The 24,969-nt window shown below is 36.7% G+C and overlaps 1 protein-coding gene and 1 long non-coding RNA gene across 10 annotated transcripts in view; one reads left to right on the top strand and one right to left on the bottom strand.

Moving 5' to 3' along the window:
* The window catches only part of CPEB3 (cytoplasmic polyadenylation element binding protein 3), an 85,435-nt gene that overhangs the window by 45,807 nt on the left and 14,659 nt on the right, over positions 1–24,969 (top strand). For 6 of the 8 annotated variants that reach the window (XM_027672398.1, XM_027672393.1, XM_027672401.1 and 3 more), the window contains exons 5-7: positions 5,739–5,762; positions 10,360–10,527; positions 12,326–12,415. In XM_027672398.1, coding sequence (XP_027528199.1) covers positions 5,739–5,762; positions 10,360–10,527; positions 12,326–12,415 — 282 coding nt within the window. The remainder of the gene's footprint in view (positions 1–5,738; positions 5,763–10,359; positions 10,528–12,325; positions 12,416–24,969) is intronic. The other 2 variants (XM_027672402.1, XM_027672395.1) reach the window with 1 other exon arrangement.
* Positions 10,418–24,969, bottom strand: part of LOC113961799 — a 34,921-nt gene continuing 20,369 nt past the window's right edge. For both annotated transcript variants that reach the window (XR_003532385.1, XR_003532386.1), the window contains 3 exons: positions 14,153–14,214; positions 12,287–12,409; positions 10,418–10,530 (listed from right to left, as the gene is read on the bottom strand). This is a non-coding gene — a long non-coding RNA (uncharacterized LOC113961799). The remainder of the gene's footprint in view (positions 10,531–12,286; positions 12,410–14,152; positions 14,215–24,969) is intronic.

Raw genomic sequence — 24,969 nt, 5'->3', positions numbered from 1 at the left:
TTTCAAACACATATAGTGTTTCGATATAAAAAAGTTGCTGAAGTAGCGTTTTATATTTGAATTTCTTGCCAATGCTACTGTTATAGCTTGAAATTAACTGCTCCAAATAGAAGGTTCGTTGAATTATTTTTGTCCTGCAAGATCTTGAGTTGGCAGTTTAACAGCTAATAAAAGCTTGGGGTTTTTGTAGCGATAGTGTTCTGGGAAAATGTGTGACTAAATTTCGAGAGGCATCAATCTCTTCTAATAGTTTGGTACTTGCCTATAGGAATATGCTGAAGTCTTTAACCCGATTGCCAGGTGGGGTTACTAATGTGTTACCAGCTTATTAGCATATATAGAATAATGGAAGGGAATAAAAAACACTGAGACCTTACAAAGTTTGCAAAACTAAACCTAATTTAGTCGTGAAGAGACCAGAGGTAATATAACTGGAGGGAAAAAATGAATGATATAAAGTGTGACATAGCAAAGGCAGCAGGGTTCATAGGAGTCCCACAATGTGTGAACTGTCACTTTACACATAACCTTGTTACGTTTTTCAGAACCAGCTGTATAAAGAGAATTGATGCTGCCTTGGAGGCTGTGAGTTGGACTTCTAGAAGTCCCTTCTATACCTGTTTAATTTTTAAAAAAGGTGGGGAAGGAAGCCAAGGAGCAATACAACATCTTCTTTCTCACCTTCAGTTTTTTATATTAGTATCTGCACTTCCAGAAATCTGATTTGACTGTTACTGAAGGCAATGTCTCTTATCAGTGACTGCTAAGGCTTTTTCTAGCAGAGGAAGATTTCTTAAATCATCTTTTTAATCCAACTTTATAGCTCTTCAATACCTTCTTGTTTGTTTGTTTTCCCCACCACTTTTCCTGCCTCACAACCTCACCAATGTGCTTTCCTTTCATCTTTGTGATCCTCTCTATTGTGGGTTAGTGCCATCTGTTTCCTCAGAATTTCAAGATTTTCCAGGCTATTCCACAAGCCTTATATATGATGCTAGAAGAGATGAAACAGCCTGGCTGTTAAAAATGTGAGGTTTATTGTTAACAGATTTTTTTAACTAAAACAAAGAGATGAAAATAGATAAACCTGCTCTCCTGCACAGTTGCTTGGCTGCTCATGTGCCTAAGAAAGAAACACTGAAGCTGGATTTGAGTGTAAATGCAGTTCACCTGTTTGATCAAGTGTTTGAGGTGCAGTGTGTGGGACTTAACTGCATACAGCTTGCGTGTAGAGGTGTTGCTCCGATGATGGGATTCAGTTGTTTATGTATGTGAGCAGATGTGATCAGGGAGATTGTTGGAACACTTGCATTGCTAGCACTGGAAAAAAAATCAACCTGGAGGGACTGTTGAGGCCAATACCACCAAATTATTGTAGCACCCATCTGCACATCCAGCCTATCTACCAGTGGAAATTGAGAACCTCTTTTTGAACCTCTCATATATGAGTGTCAATCATCTTTACAATTCATTTATATGATCCTCTCTTTTGGGCAAAAACACGTTGCGTAATTATACTTGATTCTATCACCTTTCCTCAGTTCATGAGTTCATTTTCACTGGTATTTTAATTCACTTGTAAACTTCCAGATCTCTAAGAACTTGAGACCCACTGTTCAAAAGAAAAAGCTTGACATATTTTCCTTTCTGATCTTAGAAAATTATTGCATAACTCATAATGTCCTAAAGCAAGTATTGTTCTGAACTGCTGACTGTTTCAAGAATACAAATGAGTGTTCCAGGCTAGAAATGAGATTCTGGAACCTTATAAATCAAGGAGGTTCCCAGTCTTGTCAAATAAACTTTCCTTTAACTAGTCTAGCTCCAAAATTTCTAATCTGGAAATGTCAACTTTTTTTTTCATGGAGTTAATGCTACTTTAAGCTAATTTAAGATATGTCTTTAAGATTTCCTTGAAGTGTGCATCTTTGATATTGTAGACACATTGTTGCATGATACATACAAGATACATACCAACAGTGAAGAAAGAATGTTTTTAAAAATCTCAAAATACTTTGTTGTCTTTCATAAAATATGATAATACAAATAAATGGTGTCACTTATTTCTGAATTTGAAATTACCTGATCAGACCCACTTTTAGTTATGATATGGAAAAAGTGTAGCTCTAGTCCTTTTGAGTTAATGTTTTATGACTTCACAAATTTATTATTTTCTAGGACTGCTAACTGTTTGATACATATACAAGGTGCAGTTCCAATCCCATATTATAATAAAACAATGAAGAAAAACCCAGAAAAGTTCTTTTTTATAATTTTCATGTAGCTTTCTTTGAGATGCAGTTAAAATCTGAGCAGTTAATTTGAGTGAGTTTTGATTTATTGCAGCAATGGATAATCTTAGCTGCAGGCTTTGGGGAGTTCCAATAGCATTAGTACCGAGTTTACTTGATTGCATTACAAGGTTTGGGGAATTTGTTTTGCTTGTTTGTTGAAAGCTCAGAGTTCTGTTCTTCATCGTGCAGTTTCATGTTTGTAAAAATACACTCATCTTCTGGGATGAGATGAGTTAATAGTTTCAGGAGAGTTATCGGGGGTGGAAAAGAATCTGTTGTTCCTCTGTATTTGAGGGCACGCAGCTGGGGACATGGTGGTTATGTAACTTTCTACCTGACAGTTAAGGGAAGTTGCTAAGGACGGACAGACACTAACGCAGTGCTGATCCTTCTGGGAGCTGCACAAATGATCAGTGCCTGCAACAATTTCACTTTTTACATGGGAAAGTGTACTCATCCCTTCTTAAAGCAGCTGTGTTTTCCTTAATACTGGAATGCTCTAGGAGGTACCTAGGAAAGAATTACTGGTGTTGAATTCAGAAACATTCCCGGAGGTGGTTTTCTGTGCAAAATGATGTTTATATTTAGCACCAAAACCAGTATATGGGGGGCAGCTGCATTGGTGGGGGATCTGATTTTGGGAGCGCCCAGTCTCTTTTCTTTTGTCTTTTGTTGGAATTGCCCAAGAGAGAAAGTAACTTCAGATACATAACTCTGGTAGTTTAATTGTTTATGATAGTGCAATAATTTTCTTATTGGCTTCCAGATGTCTTCATTCAAGAATAATTTCTAAGTTGTTTATTTTTTAAAATATTTACTCATACTGGAGGCGTTATGAAATTTACCTGATGAACCATTCCTGCTGTTAAATCTGTTGTGCTCTGAACTTTGACTTGTGAACAAGATGAGTATTTTTTATTAATTTGTTTCAAATGACACATTCTTATTTCACATCCTGTGTCAACAACATAATAAAGTGTGCATTGACATTCTGAAGTTGCCATGCTGAATAACTGGCAGCTTGCTGGAAAAAAGTAACATTTTAATATAAATACTTGATAAAAATGAGGTAGTTTTCAAATTATGTGTGTAGATATATACAAAATATAAACAACAATGGTTAAAACACCTTCTTTGAGTGTTTAAATGTGATGTTATGTTTTTAAATCAAGAAAAGCTGAATTGCCTGTCTTCCTATTTAAGTGGATTGCAGTATTTTCCTCCTGAAATTTACAGGCAATTGTAAATACACCTTCAGTGAAATTTTTTTATGAAAATAAAAATTATGTGTGTGAGTGCAAATATAGGATAAAAGTATTATTCTGCAGTGCAGTATAACATAGAAGTATTGTAATACATGAATAGCAATAGGGTGTTCTAACGTTACAGAAGTCTGTGGTAGATTTCTGCCATCATGCACTGATCTTGCTCAGAGCCTAAAAGTTTAAATTAAGCATATAAAGCTTTGTTTTCTTCAAAAGAAGCACAGGAGTCTTTTTCATCTCATACTGAAATAAGAATGGCCAGTCTTCGCGAACAAAGATTTGGGAAAGGTCTTTTACCTTTCCAGCCTGCGCAATGGATTTTTTAGGTGAGACACAGCATGCGCTGAACTGAGCCCACCCTTTAATCCTAAGGTTCATCTGCTGGGGCCAAGCAAGCTTGGACAATGGCAGTGAGGTCCTCAGGACGTAGGTTTGTTTAGAGTGACCTTCTCATAGATGGATGGCCTCACAGGGCTAATGGGCTCCATCTGCCCGGGGGACTGGGATTCGAACCTGGGTCACAGCGGTGAGAGTCCCGCATACTAACCACTAGGCCACCAGGGGTCCCCTACTGAAATAGTACTTCTTTATTTAATTTTTAGATTGGTGTTTGAGAAACTTCTTTCAGATAAATTACTCTTGATGCTCTTGATTACTCTTAATACATGCTTTTTTGGATGTGTGGGCATTCATCAAGACAAGGACTTGCTACAAAAGGTCTGACAATGGTTCTTTGCCATCATAATAAGTAATAGAATATGGCTTTAGCAGTAGCTAGAAAGCAGGAGAACTAATTTTATTCTTGCTGCAAAGCCAACTCTAGTATTAATTCTCATCTATTGCCGGCTATGCAAGAAGCAGAGTCTCTCTCAGGGCTTACCAACCACCTCACTGTGACTGAATAATTGTTCAGCCAGGCAGCTCTGACTGTCTTCATGTCCCTTGAAATTTTTTAATCCCCCTAATGAGGTACTCATGTATTTGCTTTTTTGTGGCCTCACTGATAGTGGAAGAAAAAGATGTAGGTGTATGGTGCCTGAGACTGTGTTTCTTCAGGGCTTGAGGAAGAAGCTGCTTGGGTAGAAGAGAGGTTACTACCAGTGCCTGTGCTGGAGGAGGGTGAGCCTCGCTCTGGTATCCCCAGGGCTACTCAGAGGTGATGGCCAGGGGACCAGTCAGCAAGTGAATAGTTCTCAAATAGCCACCACCAATCTGTCATGTAATTGCTGACCAAAGAAAAGTAGACAGGGAATGCTGAGGAGTATGGTGGGACACCTGGGTGTGTCAGGCAGGACTGGAAGGCATTGTGTTAGTTTTGGAAATAAGAGATGGGGTTGGGAGGAACACTGAAAGTATTACAATGAAGAGAGAAAGAAACAAAACAAGGCTCTGTTACTTATTACCTCACTTCTGCTGAAAAACCCAACTTGATTTCTAGCCTTCCACATTTGATTACTTTGAAAGGACAGATGTCTTTTGTGATAGATTGTGTAGAAGACACGTTTTCTAGATTATTTTGTGGCTTTCCAAAATTTCAGTTAAACAAAATGCTGACTTTTACATTTGCCATTATATCACAAAATATGCTCCTGCACTTGTCCAGCATTGTGGATTTTGCCATTGATGCATGTCTCATTGAAAGGCTGTGTTAATTCTGGTAGCTGTAAAGGCATTTTGTCAATCTGGTTTTATTCCTCTAAACATACTGGCTCTTGAGTTCATGTTGTTTTGGTAGGATTTTAGTATCTACAGATGGTTAATTATTTAAATTGAAATATAATTGGAAAATATGTTCTCTACAACTGATTAATAAAATGCAAACTTGATTCTTTTAATTACAATTACTGTTGATGATGTTTATTGCCTCTTAAAACCATAATCCTAAATTATTATTTTATAGTACTGTCTGATATGCCAATTTTTTTTAGTACCTTTGCTATGTAGAAAACTTGCTCTAGCAGGTATGTTCCTTCCCCCCCCCCCCGGCTGTATTATCTTTCAACTTTTTTCTCTTGTCTTGGGTTGTTTGCACTTTTTGAATCTTGCACTTTTTGAATGTTTTTTCCTTCTTTATGGTGGGAGGGGAAAAATAGAAGAGGTAGAAGCTACATTTTCATTGGTTTTGGAGCTAAATCTAATGACAGTTGTACCGACAATTTTCTTCTGTGTTTACATGCAGCCAGGAGCTATGGGCGGAGAAGAGGTAAAAGTATTTACTAAATGTTTTGTTTGCTGAATAGTGGGAGAATTAAATATTTAGTTTTCTTATGATGTTACCGATTTTAACATTTTGTTGATCAATTGTTTCATATAAATCAATCTTATATTCTTCACTTGCAAAACAACTCCCTTTTAATAGCATCTTAAAGCAATGATGATCTTGAACTGGTAACTTCAAGTGTGTTGCTATTACTAGTGAACTGGAGGATGACTGGATGTAAAGAGTCTTTCATGATATGTATTTGTGACTTGAAATGTGTAACATTAAAAAAAAATAGACTTGATTTATGTTTGATGTTTGTTTGTTTTTTTTGTAAAGTCCAGTGTTTAAACACTGCATTGAACATTTCAAAATTACCTTTTTTTTGATGAAACAGCTTTCACTGGATATTACACTTGACGATTACATTGAATTGCCTCAGGTAGAACATGTGTGAATACCAATACTAATAAGTTTCCTTAACAGAGAATGTTAATAATAGAGACAGTATTTGAGCACATTTTAACTATATTTCATCATAGAAAACCCTTAAAAAATTAAAGCAAACTGAAAGCATTTTACAAATGTGCAGTGCTGCATATCAGTTTATTCTGAGAGATTAAGGAACAAGGACAGAAGCAAGTTTGCTGACTACCAAGGAAGTTCTGATAGCAACTTACATTTCTGTACTGTGCTGTAGCTTGTACAGACTGGGTTTATTGAGAAATAACCGTGAAAATTGCAGCTTTTAACAATTAGGGTTAGGCAGTGCCATCTGCTTGGGGTACTTTAGCATTAAACTTAATTTTATCTTCTTTTCTGTGATGTTCTCGGACGGCTATGCAGGTGACATTGCTTCCTTTTCAAAATGTAGAATTTGCATCATGTTTCTGAGAAGCTGGAGGCAGACATAGCCCTCACACAGGCCAATAGTGTCTGAAGGAACTTGTAATTTGCACTGAGGATTCAGGCACTGGACTGCAGAGGCTGTACTAACACAATATAACAAAGTTTATAATAAAGTATTCAGCTGATTTGGTTCAAAGCTGACTGGTTTTCGTGTTTTTTCGATAGCTGAAACAAAACCAAAAGATTCCAGTTTTCCTCACAAACTTACCTGCTCATATTTCCCCACCTCCAGAGATCGAGCTACTGTTAACAGATGTTAAAGGCATCCTGATACTTTTTCAGGGCTCTCATGGTACTGAAACAAATTGGGAAGTATATGGAGTGTATAATATTGTATACTCTCTATGCATGTGAACCCTGTTTATTTTCATTTTAAGATTGTGGCAAATGTTTCCAGATTGATCAAATGGCACCAAAGTAGGAAAGGAGGTAGGAATCAGTAGGACACTTGCAATTCATATTTACTTGTAGAAGCCAAATATAATAATGTGGCAGTAATTGTGATGAATACAGTGTAGGCTGTTTTATAAAAATGGTAGTGATGACAAAACAGGGCAAACAAGTTCTGAATGTGCTGGACTTCCAGAAATTTTTTTTTCGCTCTATTAGAAAGCATGTTTCACTCTATAAACTTGTTTCCTGTGTGAAATGCAGGCTATTCTATACTAACAAGTAGATTGTGTGTGTGTCTTGTCATTAACACTCATTCATGCAATATTGAAGTCTGTGATGTTCATGCTTTATCATTACCTTGACTTTTATAATGTTGTTACTGAGCTTTCTTAACCTTAAGAAGCATAAAATTCTACGGTAATCTGTTAAAAAATGATGTGTTGGTTTTAAAATATTCCCATATATCCCTCTCTATTATTGTTTTCACCATTTGTATTGTGATAATATACAGAGTAACCAGAGACAAGTCTGTCCAGGGACTCATTTCATGTTTGTTATACTTGGATATTTTAATTAGTGTTTGGTTCTGTTGCTGTGACTAAGCATCTTCAGCAAGGAGAGGTTTTGTCAGACATTTTTGGGGGCTTGCCATAAAATATCAGTTCTATATGTGACTCTCTGTTTTCTTTGAGTAAGGAGAGCATTTCTTTTTAGATATTATGTTTAGGGCTGTTGAGTCATGTTCATGGTACCTTGTTTTTAACTTTTACAACCAGTTTTTCAGGTACAGGTGTAAGCATAGCTATGGGAAATCAGCCCAAACTATTTTGCTACAACTCAGAGATGCCCGGGGAGGGGTACAGGAGTATATTAAAAAAATAGTACAGTTAGTGATGCTTTCTCATAATGTTCTCACAGAAATTTGCCCCAGGGGGTTTCATGAGGTGGTGTCTCAATATTTATTGCTTTAGAATGTGTTTTTGTCCTGTTCTTACTCGTTCCCTTTTCTAAGCCTACATAAACTTTTCAAGATCCCCAAAAGCCTCTGGCAAAGGGTTCCAGAGTTTGCCTTGCTTTCAGCCTTGCCGTGTACTGATTGTGTTCAATGCACTTTACTTTTTCCCTTACTGAATGAGACAGTGAACAGTCATTACCTATTCCCTTATCTGTATGCTTTCCATAAATTTAACTCTATCTTTGACTTAAATATAAAGTTTTAGAACATTGTTTGCATTTTTATAAGGTGAGTACAGTGCTTGTAGACTGTCAAGCATCCAGCATGAGGTGATATCTTGATTTCTAAGCTGCTGTGAATTTTTATTATTCCCTTCAGAACTCAGCACTAAGTGACCTCTGCAAACCTGTATTTTAGTTGAACACCTTGTTCTGGTATTTATTAATTTGATATGTCACCTTCCACTAATGGATCATGTTTGTTTCATTTTTTTACAAGAAGGTAGGTTGGTGGACAGGAATTAAAAGACTATTTAGCTCCTTAGTAATGTCAGTTTCTCATAGATATTTTCAAATTTTCTACTTTTCAGTGGGTTTTCTGATTTGATACTTTTACACAATTGTAGTATTCCTATTTTTTTTTCTCTCATGCATGTGTTCTCTTTTATGTTGAAATGCATATGTTTATACATGTGCATGACCTGTTTGTCCATTAATGGAATATTCATCAATAGTCTTTCCTGTTTTATGCTCTAAACTCACCATTTCTGACAAGACTTTGAAGAGAAGTATCTCTAAATCCTTCTCTGATTGTGGCATTTACGCTGGTTTTTATGTTGAGGTGTAAAAGTACAGTAGGAATTTTGGTTCAGTGGATTTTTGTGTCTGTGATTTCTGTCAATGTTTAGTATTCAGTATATTTTTTTTCTAATCAAGACTTTTCTGGTGTCTAGTGTTCATAAAAAGTTCAGGCTGGTGTTCTGTGCCATTCAGAACATATTTCCTGGTTTGTTGTTTTTTTTTTTTTCTGGCTTGTTTTCCATATGTAGGATTACTGCTTCTTTTTGTAATCTGTCCTTTGGTACTGGAGACTATTACTGATGTTTTCAGTGTATACATTTTTTTGACTAGAGTCCCACTGTCTTGATTTTCCTCCTTACCCCTGTTTTTTATTTCCTGTACTTCCCTGTGCTGTTACTACCAGGATGGTGTTAATCCTCAGGTCTTGCTGGAAGTCAATTTCATGTAATCCATTACCTTTGAATTTAATTATGTGCCCTGTTATTTATATTTGTAATCAACCCCCGTAATAAACTGTTTGTATCCATTAATTATAATTCCATCCCTAGGAACAATCCTCCATGAAATGACTGGACAATTAGCCTTTTCAGAGTTGAGGTGGGGTTCCCATCTCTCTATATTGCCGGGCTTAATTTTCAGCTCAGGTACAGGGAATTATTAAATTCTAAATTTGGGATGTTCTACAGTGTTACTTGTATGCAGAGTGAACTTTATCTTTTCCGTTAATATATCTGTTAAAATAATGTGTGTGTGCCTTTGTAGTAGTAGCAACAAAGTAAATGCATCTGATGATCACAAATAAATTCTTTACTTTTCATTAACAAACTGAGTAGCAGCCATTTATGTTGATTTTGCTCATTCATCACTGAAAGGTTGTTTTAACACTGAGTAACAAACAGTCTGACAGACTGTTCCAGCTAACAACTTTTTTCTTCAAGTGCAAGTTCTTTTTGGTTTATTTAACAGGATTTTTTTCTTATTAGCCAAGTTTCTTTTATGTATTTAATATCCACAATGCAGAGTTTTTCCATGTTTATTTTGCTGTTTGTGCCCCTACTCAGTGTGGCCTGAGAGGGCCTCTGTTCCCTCGAGGTGGAAGTGCTCCAGCCCTTGTTATTAGGTCCCTGTAAAGCACTCTGAAGTGTGCAGTGACTTGAGGGATCTGCTCTTGAGATCATTCCTGGAAGATCTGTTATGGAAGGTTTAAATCTCTTAAGAATTGGTTTGAAATGTAAATGTTGCAAAGGTCCTTTCTATAGTGATGACAATTTCATCAGATAGCTTGTTGGTTTTGTTGCTAGCCATTTGCAAGGGTTTGATTTAAAGCTTAATTAGGTTTATTGTTTTGTAAGGGTAATACACCCTTGGAAAAATAGAAGCAATACTAATGAACATCATTCAGACACCTGGACCACTTAGTTGGGCCCTTTGATGCAAATTCTGTTACAGTAAAACAGTAGAAGGAAGAGCTAACATTTTTTTCTAAAATATTTAATTCTCCAGGAAACAGTGTTAACTATAGATGCTACAAAATCTGTTACAGGTCGGTCTTCACTCTTTCCTTTTGAAGATGGCTTCCTAGACGACAGTCATGGTGATCAGTCTTTATCGTCGGGTCTCAGCTCTCCAACGCGCTGTCAAAACGGTGAAAGAGTGGAACGCTATTCTAGAAAGGTGTTTGTTGGAGGTCTTCCTCCTGACATTGATGAAGGTACTGTGAATAAGTTACATTGTGAGATGTAGGAATTAGCTTTCGTAGAATTACTGTAAAAAAGGTCAGATTTTAATGAAAACAAATGTATTTTCCCAGATGTGTTGCTTTTAGTGCTTGTGACATTATTTAAAACAAACACACGCTACAATCAACTGCAACACCTGAGAATTTACTTGACATTCTTTTGTACTGTAGATCAGAAGAGATGGAGAGAGAAATGGCTGCATAGTAGGTCTTCTGATCTGCATGTCTTCCCACAGCTGTAAAGTAGGAAAGCTAAAAAGGGAACTTACTGGTTACTGTCTCTCCCTCATAGTCTTTTCCTATTCTTGGGTTGACTTTAAGGACTTTGTTAATCCAGTTCTTTCCAAAATACATTGGGCTTTAATTAATCAGCTCTTAGACCCAGCATATATGTAGGGCTCAGATGAAAAATGTAGGGCAATAATATGGCTACAAAATAGTAACCAGCTTAGTAGAGGTGGTTAGGGTTTTTCTCAATATCTGCTCTACTTGTGTGTGCCCTTACTCCCAAACCAAAATCATGACAGTTTTTGGTGTATTTTTCACGTTATATCTGGAATCCACCACTATCTAGCTTCAATGGGCATACACAGGGAATTTGAGGATGCCTTATAATGAAAAGAGGGATATCTGAATCTGATCTACTACACTGAAGTCCAAACCATGTACAGTTTTAATAAAGAAATACTATGAGTTGCCAATCTATGATTTGCAAACAGCTCAAATGTGGTTCCTGTGTCACATCATGAGTTGCAGGGCTGTTGATACAGGCCCTGCTGGGTAATCTGAATCTCCAGCTATAAGAAGAAGCAGGCCAACAGGTACAACTGATGTGAACATTGCTGGGTCACTCAATCAAAATATATGCCCTGCCTGTCTTGTGAGGAAGTAACACGGCCACCTGGGAGCTGTCACCCTCTTTCATGAGAGGTCTCCTTCAGTAACCCTTTTTCCTTCAGCTCTTCAGGTATATATATATATTATGTGTTTTGTGTCTCTAGTTGCTTGAAAAATCCAGCGTGCAACTCATGGGGTCAGAGAAACTGGATACATCTCAAACAGCAATCCAAAAATTGGAAAACCCATTTTCTCCAGATGGCTTGTTGCTCTGATCTATCTAGCATCACATTAGACATAATTTTAAACTAATTCTTTCTTTAAAGTAAATTTTAAAAGGCATGGAGAAAAAAACAAATTTTTTAAAAATGACTTCAAATACTTCTGTCTGGAGCATTTACATTTAAAACAAAACTGTCACTTAGGATAGTTTGTGATGTGTGTTCCATGGTGTTTCTAAATTGATGCTTAAAAAGCAAAGAAATAACTTGGCAATTCAAAGCAGATTTCCTGAGGGGACTGAGGAAGGTGAAAATCCCCACAGCCACCTGACCTGCTGCAGCCCTGCTTTCTAGGGCACGCTGGAGGAACGGCTGTGCTGACATGGAGCTCCTCCGTCAGTCCCATGTGGCTACATCTGACCCTGCTTTGTGGCTATAATTAGAAATAGACCACAGCTGAAGCATATTCACTTCTGATAGATCATGTTTGCATTTAATCCTGCTGCAAACTTCCATTAGTAGAATGTGGAATTACTTTTTTAAGCAGCCATTTATAGCATAGAGATGAAAGAATATTTAGGCATCCTCAGTGGACATTATTACAGTTTTCACTTCTTAATGAGTGTAGAAAGCAGGAAGTCTGGTTTTGTTTTGTTTTGAGTGAGACTTTTTACCTTGCTGTGTCAGTCTTCACATTCATTTGTTTTTTGTAGATGAGATCACTGCCAGCTTTCGTAGGTTTGGACCTCTTGTGGTGGACTGGCCTCACAAAGCTGAAAGCAAGTCATATTTTCCACCTAAAGGTAATTAGTTTAAAATACATTTATGCAGGCTCTTTGGTAAAAGGAAATTATGTCTGCAGTGTAGCAATCCATTACAAAGCAAAGATTTGACTCTTTATGATGAATTTGCTGTCTTTCAACAAGCGTATTTTCAGCCATTGTCATGATGGAAAAAAATCACAATTTGGTTACTGAAATGTGCTCCCTGTGTGTGCTTCTTCAGCACGCCTTGAGTCCTTGAATTATTCCTTAATTTATACTAGGTAGAAGGCAAGTTGCAGAAATTTCCTAGTGCTGATTCTGTTGCAGTTTGCATATTGCAGAACTCACAGGAGTAAAAGCTGGAAGTCACTGTGTGTGTTCTGACCCAAGGAGCTGTGATCCTGCTCGGAATCACAAGCTCTGTGTCAGGGCTCACTGGGCACTGAACCATGAGCTCTGCTGAGAGAGAGCAGGCTGGGATCAGGCACCACGGGCACAGGGATTCGAGGATGGAGCTGATTTGGTTCAGGGTGGTTTAGAGTGTGTGCAGGGGGAGCAATCTCATATCTGTCAGCAAAACATAATGCGAACCTGTTTTGGTTGAGAAAGAACAGTTTATGGGAAACCTGTTTGGGAGAGTTACTTGGCTAAATCAAACTGCTCTTATTGTACCCTACTCTCTCCTCTGATTTTGTAATACTATATACATTCTACTCGCAATCACACATGCTTCTTGCATATAGTTTACGAGTTCACTCATGGTCTGAAACAGTAGCAGATGTTATACACAAAATTTCTTATCTACGTGTTAAGATTTTCTGTTCTCACCGACCCTGAAAGCTGTTAATTGCTCATTAAGGCCACTGATTATTTTGGCAGAACAATAGGCTGTTTAGTCAGTGAACTAGCTAATCCTAGGGTATTTTGATATATACATTTTGACTGTAAAATCACACAAATAAAAGCCAACTTAATTTATTTGGAAGCTTAATTGCTGGAGGCGAGTTAACTCTGTGACAAATGGTTGCCCTGTAAACAGTATTTGGAACACTTAAAAACAGAACAGAAACCAATACATGCTTCCTCTTTCCTGTTCCATTCTCAACACTCAGCCTTGCTGTCAGTAGTTATTATGCAACATCTGTTCTTGAATTTAAAAACAAAACAAATAACCCCAAAGCCAGCAACAAAACACCCCAAACCTCAATCCCCCCACCATGTATTCATAAGGACAGTTGGTAAAATGTATGATTTTCCCCTTTTATGTTATTTTTAAAGGTCTTTAGGGTCTTTTTGGCTGGTGAATTCTGATTGTACCTTCACTTGTAAGTTAAAAAAAAAGTAGCAAGGCCAGCTTCTCCTTGTCCTTAATATCTCTTAGTAAGCTGCACTTTTTTTCCCCTTTTTTTCTTTTTTTTGCTCTTAATAGTTCAATAAGCAACTACTCATGGTAGATCAACATGGGACTTCCAATTTTGATTTTTTTCTGTATCTGACTGTGGGCTAGTTATGCCTCGTCAAACTTGTAAAAATGTTTTTGAGTAAGATCTATTTTAGCAGAAGACAAGGGAATGCAGCCTCACTTCTATTTTTGTCATGATTCTAATATAGGAAACAGCTTTCAAAGCCCCTGCCAGTTGCCCTGAACGTCTGCCTGAAAGTGCTAAACAACAGTCAATCCCAACTGTTCCAGATTTATTTATAACTGACTTCTTAGTTATCAATCAGGGCTGCAGCATCATAAGTCCTGCATTCCTGGCTGTGAGATTCACTTACAGTCGTGTTAAGCTCGGTAGGTCAAATGTGCTTGATTTACTGTGATCCCATATAGGCAGCATCTGCATAGAAGACAGAATATTATTACCAGGAGTCAAAAGGTAAAGTTTGAATGTGTATTATAATTTTTTCATAGTTTTTTGGTCTAAATTTTTTTTTATAAAGAGTACTTATTTTTCAAAGTTATTATGAAATCATTGACTGAAGTTCCACAATAAAATGTCTCCACTGCTGTTTTTAATTAGAAGTTCCTTTAGACCTAAAATTTAAACATGTTTTTTATTTTATTATTTTATTTTAAGCTGTTTTGATGCACTATCAAACATTTCTTTAAAAATACAGTGAAATGAAAAGAGATATTTGAAATGATGCTTAGTGCAAGAATCAGTGACATGACTTATTCAGCTGTCAAGTACAGTTGTTTTCTCCCTTCATTTTTCTAGATGTCTTCTCTTCCGTGTTGCATTGCTAGTCTGTAAACTCTGACATTTTGAATATGAGTCTTTCAAATGGAAAATATGTCCAAAAAAAAGGATGTTTGAAATTATAGAGGAGAAAATGAGTTGGGTTTTGTGTGCTAGCAATCTCCAAAGAAAACAGGAAAAATGGATTGTCGGAATGCAGTTGGGATGATGCAGAGGCTAATCTCTGTTCACACATTAATAAAGCCTGACCTTCAAGGTTTCTCCCACCTACTTGAATGTGCACCAGTGGCAGTAAAATTGAGCTCTGCTCTTTCTGAACATATGCCATCACCTCCAGACAGACTTTAGTTTCCTTTTGATGGATAGCCTTTTCCATTACTCCTCTTGTGTATGCAGGGTCAGACCATTGGGCAGTGTCTGGTCTTACAACAAAGTTCACTATTTTTTGTCTGTTTGCTTTGATAAGCGATCACTTAGAGGTTTGGAGCAGACAACATCAGAAGTTGATGCCATGGGTCAGCATAGTCAGTGAAGTTTTATGCTGGAGCTGTTTTACGTCGTGGTTTTCTGTCTTCATGGTTACATCCAGGTGATGTAACATCCTCTACAGTCCTGAGTGAATCAGTACAAACTTCCAGTATCTACTTATTGGTTTAATTTATTGAATTTTGGAATGTTTACTGTGTTGATGCAACATATGAATTCCCTGTAGTCACTCTGTATTAGGAGCACTCTGATATTCTTAGGGCTAGGAAGAAAAGGCTGCAGGGACCATTAGCCATGGCTAATCTGATCAGGCATGAAATCTAAAAGATTAAAATGTTGCTTACAGTCTAGTGACCTCCACCACCACCCACCAGCTCCCCCGAGGGCTTTATCTGGTTAGTTTAGTGAGCAAGTCAGGCCATAGATGTGTAGTCAGTTCCAGCAAGCCTTATTAGCTAATTTATTAGTTGGTTTGGGTGATTAGCTTAGGTGCAGTGGCATGTAAGCTATCCTCAGGACTAGCTGGAGTCCAGAAACATTCCTGCAGCATTGAACTTGAACAAAGAAGGTTTTCCTAGATTTGGCATGCTGGGCAGGATGGTGTCACCACAGGTCTGCTTAGGTACACTACCTCAGATTTGTGCTGGTCCTGATGGACATAAATGTCTGTGTGTGAAATGTGCTGACCTGGATCCGCAGCACGGTGAGTTTCTGAAGGCTTATTTCAGTGCAGTGTCAACAGTGGCATTTTGGACCTTGGGGGATGGCAGATGAACACAGATGTGTCTGCAGCATATTTCTCAAGCACATCGCTGCTATCTATATTATCCAGGATTTCCTGTTTTCCCAGATATTCTACGTTTTTGTTACACTTACTGAATCTTGCCTGGCGTCACAGAATACCCTGTGAACCTGTGTTTGGGAGAGCAGTCTGGCTTTGTCAACATTTGAATTTTGATCATTTTAATAGCAAAGCCAAAATAATTTGATGGGTCAAGCACACCTTACAGGATGCATTGATTGCCAGTGAGTCCAATATTTAGGTTGCTGAGAGAAGAGGGACTGGTGGCACCCAGCTCTTTTGTCACTGGGAGACAAAAAAGTCCACTTGTGCTCGTGGACCAGAGAAGCTGGTAACAGCTGACAATGTGTGTAACAGGTTCCTGTTTCTAATTCTGAGCATCTGTATTGTTGCCTTAACATTTTGTTTTACCCCTCCTATGCATTGTAAAGCTTAGCACCATGTTTTTCTGTTTGTGTCATACATGAGGTGATTTTTAATGCTTTGCCTCTGAATAAGGCCAATTCATTCCTGTTGCCTGAGAAGTCTTTGGATTACTTCCTTTGGCATTTGTTTGGATATGTTAGTAACGGAACTGGAAAAATTATAAATGCCACGTGTTGGTCCTGGGTAAGCAGATGCCCAGTTCGTAATGTGTTTACTTGGCTCTCACCACAGAGTTTGGGAATTAAATGTGGTTTGTGGCTAAGTATTTTTTGAGTACCTATGAGACGTTGAGAAATAAAGAAATATGCATTAAAGAATACTATCAGAAGTAGTTGCACATTACCATGTCACAGTCTATTTATCTCTGGCAAAATCCAGATAATTCATGTTTTATTTAAATAGAAATTGGTGGGGTTTTCACTTACTTGCTGGTCTGCTGAGTTAAGCAACGCTTATGCTAACTACAGTAATTTTTTTCCTTTTTTCATTAAACAGATGGTGCCAACTGTTTCAAAAACACTCTTTTAGGTTTTTTTTTTAACAGATTGCTAGCTTTAGAACAACTCTTTAAAAACTCATTACTGCAAAAGTTTTCCTCTGGTTTTTTCCATTTAGAAAGACTAATGTTTGGATAAAGATGAGAATTAGAGTGAGAAAATGAAGCATGGCAGAGCTAGGAGATAGGATGAGTTTGGAATCAGAGGAATGCTTTGACTTTACAGTTGATTTAGATGTATGCAGCAGTCTGATCCTTTTATGTTTTCCCTGTTCTTCAGTTTGTTATTCTGCCATTTGATAAAATTAAGCACATTTGTCCCTAGTGCTCCACATGGGACACTAAGGGTGAGCAAGATGTCATAAAAAAGAAAATAGTGTAAGCCAAGTTGCACAAAGTAACATGAAGTGATTCTCATGCGTTAATTTAAAACAACTGTTAGGAACAGACAGTGTGAACCTGTCTGATTATCTCTAAGGTACTGTTTAGATGAGAACACTGTTGTTGTAGTCTTTGTCTTTTGATCTTGATTTCATGGATACGGACCATTTTCATGGTTAATTCCATTGCTACTGCAATGGTATTGGTAGTTTCTGCCAGAGGAACAAGAATGAACAGTTACAAGGAGAAAGTAGGGAGTCGTATTTCTGGTTTCATCAGTCATATTTGCAAGACAGTATCTGGTTTGTCCGAATGCAGCAATCTGTTCTGCTGAAACTGAGTGCTTTGGCTTAACTGATCAAATTCGATACCACCACAATCCAGAGTGAGATGCCAAGACAATTTTTGTATTTTAAAAACTGAAGTCTGAGATCATAATATTTGTCAGGATGGAAACTGACATTCCTTATCCTTATCCACTAGTGTATTTACTGTTATATAGTAAATTGTGATTCTGTGATGTTTTTTAGATTTTGTTTGCATATTTTCCAAAACACACATGTGCAGTGTCAGTTGTTTACTCATTGACATCTGTGGCCATGTATGTATTTTGTGTAATATGTAACCCTGTATCTTCCCACAGCAGAACAGCATATTCCCAAATCAGTGCAGTTCACAAAACGTGTGGTAACAAAATGTGGTACATAATAATCTGCTCTTCTGTAGCTGTGTGACTTAAGGTTGGTTTTGCAGAGAATTTTCTTTGAGGTTTTTGATGACTTTTGTTTAAGCCTCCCTTTGTATAGCTCTTCCCTTTGTTTCCTGTTTTGTTCTAAATGTTTGAGGATTCTTGGTGGTGTATTGATAATAATGATTGTTAAATGTCTTTGAGACTGCTGTGCCAGTTACCAGAGTATTCAAGGAGCTTGCTTCATATAAGAGAATTTCTGTCTCTAAAATCATGCCATTTGCAATTTCTTTTTCTAGGGGTAAAGAAGAATCTGGTGAGGCAAAATACAAAACTATTTTTGAGCCATCCAGGCTGTGGCAGAAAAAACCTGATTCTAAAGTAATGTTGCAGGATTATTGTCTCCCAGCTTTTATGTTGCTTTCAACAAACGCTATTTACTTTCAGAATTGCTAGGTTGCTATAGAAATTTTTTTTTATCCCTGAAGAAACCACAATTTTTAGCAAGCATTTATTGACCCTTTTTCAATAATTTGAACATAGCTAAGTACAGAAAAAGCTTTCTGTTGCTTATCTATAGAAATAACCAGACCACTTTTGTCAAATGGAAGTAGTTAAATGTTTGTCTTATTCTCATTAACCACTTCTAAAGCTAAGTAGATTTTACTGTGGGTTGCACACTCACAGCCTCCCCCAATAATATTTTTATTAAATGTTGCCTTTTGTTTTGTAAATGGAAATACATGGACTGATCTGTAAATATTATGGGCTCCAGGAGAAAAGCAATCCTTTAGTGGTATTGACTACTTAATATTTTGTGCTTTGCTAGTGGCTTGTGATATGTCTTGTTTTACTAATAATTTATGAAGCACCAAATTATTCTTTCAAATCACTGAAATATGTTCAAGAGGTTGTTGGGGGTGATGGTGAAGAGACAGATTCTGTACCAGGACTGCAGCGTATTCACTGTTTCTGATGGTCATCCAAAAAGTAAGCTACTCCAGCCCGCCTGATCAGTTGTAATAATTTAATGCATTAGAAACTTGTACTCTCTTTGTAAATCTCTGCAGGCATTAAATTTATAATACTGTGTATTCAGTTCCTAGGATCCCTTCAGTGGTGCATGCAATTCTACCCCTAAAATAATGACACAGTAGTCTAAAATTAGTGCAAGATCATCAGAATATATACCTCATAAATTTATCAAAGATAATATCCCAAATTATACTTGTGTTCTCTCAAATCAGAGGTTAGGACTGGCAATGGGAATATTATATCAGGTGCTGGATATGCTGTGGGTGCCTCTGCCCAAGGCAGAGTATCTACCTGTCTTTGATTTCAAAAGCTTGGAGCAGCTCAGAACTGGTGTCTTGCTCAGCTGTCTCAGTGCTGTGCTGGGCAGATTTTGTCTACTTGATACCATGAAAATTCTACCTAGTTTTGGGACCTACAATGTATATGACTACTGATTATACTGAGATATTATAATCAGTAGTCTGTTGTATACCAATGGAGGCTGTGTAGTTTCATTTAGTACAGTGAAAGACATAATGTTTTAAAGGATTTGGTAAGTCCAGTAATTTATTTTTTTTTAATGTACCATTCTTATCTCCCAGGGAAATGCATACTTACTCACGAGAAACGGTTTTGATTTTTTTTGGTTTTGAGAGGAATTTGTTGTTCTATTATAAGTAATCCAATTTTGGAAAAAATATCCTTGTGTTATTAAGGAAGGTTTTTCAAGCTCTATCTTTTTCACACAGTTGACAAAGACAAGAAACTTGAACAAACCAGAACCTGAAAACAATCCACATGAGTGAACATTCAGACCAGTTATTAAGAGCACCACAGCTTATTACTTGATTAAAAGAAGGAAAGCCAAAGCCAAAGCTCTGCATTCTGCCTTGAGAAATGTCTTACAATTCACAGGACAGTTAGAATAATACAAATAAAATCAGAAAATATGTTACTGGCTTGTTCTGTGTAAATGATATGGGGTGTCTTTTTGACTGAAGTACTTTATTTTGAATGAAGCTCTTGACAACAGTGACAAGTATTTTGTGTATCACAGCTCTACTAAGTGCTGCTTTCTCTCTTCTTTAAAAATAAATTTTAAGAGAAACATATAATTTAAAGTGAAAACCATTTTTATTATAAAACCCAATATCAAATTTAATTTAAAATAACTGAGTTCAGCTAAAATGCAGCCTGGATTTTTGGACCCGAGCTTTCTTCCCCTGAAAATTTATTTTACTTCATGCTAATACTGTGCTTGAAATAGAAGCTGAAATCAAGCGAACTGTTTATATTTCTCTAGAAGTTTTCGATGTTAATGTTGCTTGGAGTAGAATTGAAAATTGGTTTATTTACAAGGAAGAGTAACAGGTTTTGTTCAGACTTGGAAAGTGATCTCTCTTCAGCCATCTGTTCAGAATAAAAGCAGCAACAGCAGACCTGACCCCCTCCAGATGATGACCATGAGCAGTCACCATTGCGTATTGCCCTTGAAAATCAAAATTAAAATACCTCAATTCTGAATTTAGTTGGGGTTTTTATATTTACAAATGTAAATGCTTGTTTTCTTCATTCTGCTGACTCAGTAAACTTCACAAAGATAGATTTTGCCTGATCAAAAATTTAATCTTTGTCATATGATTAATTCATGTGACTACTCTTATAACTACAGTAACCAAATTGTATGTTATAGGCTTTCTTTTATGTTTTTATACCCTTTAATTCTGATTTATAGCTGCTATAGATCATGTTGCAGTCTGAAGTCTGATGTTTGAAAATGGCTGTGACCTTTGAAAGAGGAGACAACCCTATAAGTCTGCTGTTGCAATGTTTTACACTCATTTAGAAGTAAAATGCCAGATAAAGAGAGGCTTATGTATGCCTGTAGAATATTCTTTTAGTTAAAAAAAACCCAACCAAGTAATTTATGTAGTCTTTTTCAATACAGGTGGGTGGGAGTATTTTTACTACAAACTGGGATGATGTGTGTATACTGCTGTTTTGGGGCTTTTTTTTTACCTGTAAGTGGTGAAAGTGAAGTAATGATGGCTAGAAAATCCCTTTTGTTTCTTGACATGTTTTGGAACTGAAAGGATGTTATAAATCTTTAGCTGTATGTATTTACTGCAGCACTATTGAAATGCTGTCCTTTCTGTTGAGCACTGAAGTACAGAGGAAACACTGGGTCATCTCTCCCACTTTCCAGAAATAATGCGTGTCCAGCAAGCAGAGGTTCTGTGGGGTGGATTGGGTTTTTTCTTTCTCTTAAATTGAAGGTGCGGGGAAAAAACTCTGTAATATTTATGACAAAATGGAAGGTTTCTATTTTCTCTGTTATTTCTGTTATGGTAAGATCTTCAGTAGTAAGGGTTAAATGTTAGTTTCAATTCTTTTGGTGATCTCATGATGTGGGCTATGTAATGGTAAAACTGGAATTATGAAGACATACAATTTATTTTACAGAAGCTACTGATACAGAACCTCAGTTTTCATTCAACTCTTCCATATGATCTGCTTGCTTGCTGACTTTTCTTGTTATGTATCCTGTCTTCCATTTGACATGTATGCTTTTTTCCTTTTTAGATTCAGGATTCAATTATTTTTCAGTGTAACTGAGGATATGGAGTACATACCTTTCATTAAAAACAAACAAACCCTACCCCAATACCTGTCTTTAATGTGGCATGTGGGGAATTTCTTACATGTGAGACCACTCAGACTTAGTCTGGTACTCATGAAAAACACATAAGAATGTAAACATGTAGACATAGGAGACTCGCTGTAAGATGCTAAACTGTTCATGTTTCTTATACACCTTTTGCTTTTTAGAGAAAGGAATCAGCTGACAGGGTCAAACACTGCCATTTAAAATTAGACTGACTAAAAGAAATTAATCTTTGCAGCCCTGACTAATACATAATTTCACTCTTCTGCAGTAGCTAAGTGAGATTACAGCCCTTTCTATTTTGAGGTTTCTTAAGTATTTAAAGCCTTTGAAGTTTTTTGAAAATGCAGTCATGTCACTGCAATGTTTAAAGGAAAGTCTGCAGTTTTTTCAACACCTCGGATTTTTATTTTTCAAAAATGAGTTTCATTTTTAATAGTCGTTTCATCTTTGGATTTGGAAATGTGTTTTATTCATGTTCAAAGCATCTTCTAATAAGATTACTAAAGTGACTTTGAGCAATGACCCTTCTCATCACATTAACTGATTTAGAAATTTGGTTCACACTGTTTCTAAATGTTCCTTTGCTGCAGGCTTTTAAAACAACTTTATTCTACAAGTTCTAGTAAATACAACCACAATTCAATTCCAAACTGTTTTAAGGGCTCTAGGAAAAAAGAAATAAAATGAGAAAGTAAAATTTATATTTCATAAAAAAATTAAGTCTGTTTAAATCTACTTTCTTGAGGCATCCATCTCAACCATCTAAAAATAAACTCAAAGACACGAGACTAGAACATTAATTTTCTTTGCCATTTTAACTCCATCTTATTTATAGCATTATGAGGTAGATATATATATATATATTGAAATACTTTCGTAGGAAATCTTAGGTTGACGGTAGATTCTGTTGTAATCTTGAAGCTTATAAAAACATCAGAAAAGACACTGTCTGAATGAATGAAAGAAACTGGTCCTTCCCTTTTGCACATGAAATCAATACATGTGACTACCCAAAGACTGTTCTGACATGCTGTGCTGCATGTAAAGAAAAGAGAAAGTTCTCTTCATTTTAAGAACTAAGAATACCCAGCTTCAGAGTTAGAAAGCTGAAAACACATGACCCTTAGAGTATGATTTCTGTATCTGATTTTGTAAGTGGGCTGAGTTTTGGGAATTATGGGTTCAAGGTCAGTTACAAATAAAATCAGTAGATGATACACACATGTCTGATGTGGATATTCAAATATTCTTTGACCTTATATATAGTTCTTCATTTCAGTTTTTTACTTTATTTGAAAAGAGCCTGGAATCTAAGAGCCAGAAATAGGTTAATCCTTCCCTGTTGGCTATATAACATTTGCCTGCCAAAATACTGGCTTTGTCCTGGAAGATGCAGCTCATGGTTGATGTATTTGAACAGCAATTTATAAATTGCTGTTCTCAAATGCAAGAACTTAAAGAACTGTTAAATTACTTTTAGTATTCACAAGTTGAGCATAAAATGGTACCTTTAAGTTATTATAATGAAATTGAACTAATTCACAGTTTTGAATTCTTCGTTCTTGATTGAAGAATCAGCTTTGGACTTCGTTAAGTGAGAGATCTGCGCAGTTACTCCATCAGTACCTTTCTGAAATAGTCCTTTGTTCCTAAATAAGTAGAGACTGGTCAGACAACCTTCGCTCTCATAACATTAATAATTAATCACTTAAACTGAAAGGAGTATAAAAATTCTGGTATACCAAATGTCTTTCCTGCTGTCTCATATGGGTTACAAAATGCAATCAGTGATTTCCTTTTACTCCACCAAACTGTGCCTAACAATGGAGTTGTACAAAGAAGGTGTTACCAGGTTTAGAAGATTATAAAAAAGCCTTCATTTTTTAATTATTTTAACATCTTTTCTTCATTAATGCGCTGAAGTGCAGTCAGTCTTTTCTTGGTGAGCCAGGACAGGCATGAAGTTGGATAATCTGAGAGATATTTTACTTTAGACAAGAGAATAGTCTTTTCTGATAAACTCTACCAGCTATGGCTTGCTAAATTGAATGGTGTCTACGAGGCCCCTAAGTTTGTTTTCTCTCATATGCCTGATACACATAATGCACATTCTGCCCTAATAAAGTAGTTCTTTTTGATTACGTTGAGGAGGAATGGGCTGAACACGTGCACGATGCACTGCTAGCTGCCTGTAATTTGTACCAACACGCCAGTTTTTAACATAAAAGTGTGAATATCAATAGTATGAATATCAATAATCTGCTATTATAAGAAAGGCAGGAAAAGCATCTTAATAAGCTTTCCTTCTAGTTCTTTTGAAGAGGTCACTGAGGCCTTATTACAAATTGTACTTTCAGTAATACAGAAAGGCTCCCATCATTAGAGAAGATATGCCTATGTTGATATTAATTGAAATAAGGATTTTTCCAGGCTAACCAGGCTGGCAAAAATGCATTTGCCAGACTATAACAATTTTGTTTTGTTCCAAGTGTATTTTGCATTTCAAGTGACAACCTGGTTTCAGGCTTGTGGGACACAGCACGTATGCCAGATTTTCCAGTTTGTTCTCAGCAAGGTTAAGTGAAATTAGACCAACTGGACTAAATTATCCTTTCATATGAAAATTGTGTCACTGTTAAGATGTCAGAATGGGATGTGTACAAAGGAGCTTAGTTCTTGTACTTCTTTCCATAAAATAATGAATCCTGGAGCTCAAGGTTGATGAACTCCTAGGTTGTGCTTCTTAACATAGGGAAGTTAATTTTCTCCTCATCCTCCCTCTGCTGTAGCCTTTGAGAAGTTATAGTGACTTTTCTAACATCAAAATACGTTGTTGCCTTTTCCCAGAGAATTGCAAGGTGCAGTGTTTATTGTCAGCACTACAGTGATGTATTGTACCAGCAGCAGAGGAGGAGCAGGATTGTTTCTGCTCTTCCAAGAAGCTATTTATCTGTGTATATAGAATATTCAGCTGTTGTCAGGTAGCTTGCTATTTTCTGAGGCCTCAAATATCTCGCCTGTTTTACTTTGTGGAATCTGAGTGAGGATAAGTCCCTTGAGCCCTCAAACCTTTCTTACCTGGCAAGGTAAGAAAGGAGCACTGCTGAAGTTTGCCTGCAGTGTACTACCACAGTGTGCTACCACAATTCTGCTGTAGAGTATTAAAATTTTGAAATTCATGAAATCTCTTACTTCTTGGGAAAAAACGTTCATTAAGTGATATGATATTATACATGAAGTACAGATAGGAGAATGTGCTGAGGCACACAAGGCTGGGGACTTTCAGCATCTGCTAAATAATTCTAATTATTTGGATTAATACATTTTCGGTTTGTAAGTTGATCATCTTATTAATTCTACCTCACCTACTGTCTTTAAACATTAATTTTCTTTTAAATCTAGATGCCCTTATAACTGACCGTTCTGAATTT

Source organism: Neopelma chrysocephalum, unplaced genomic scaffold, assembly GCF_003984885.1.
Source record: "Neopelma chrysocephalum unplaced genomic scaffold, ASM398488v2 Primary Assembly neopelma1_97390, whole genome shotgun sequence".
NCBI lineage: Eukaryota > Metazoa > Chordata > Aves > Passeriformes > Pipridae > Neopelma > Neopelma chrysocephalum.
This window is presented reverse-complemented; position numbering and strand designations above follow the sequence as displayed.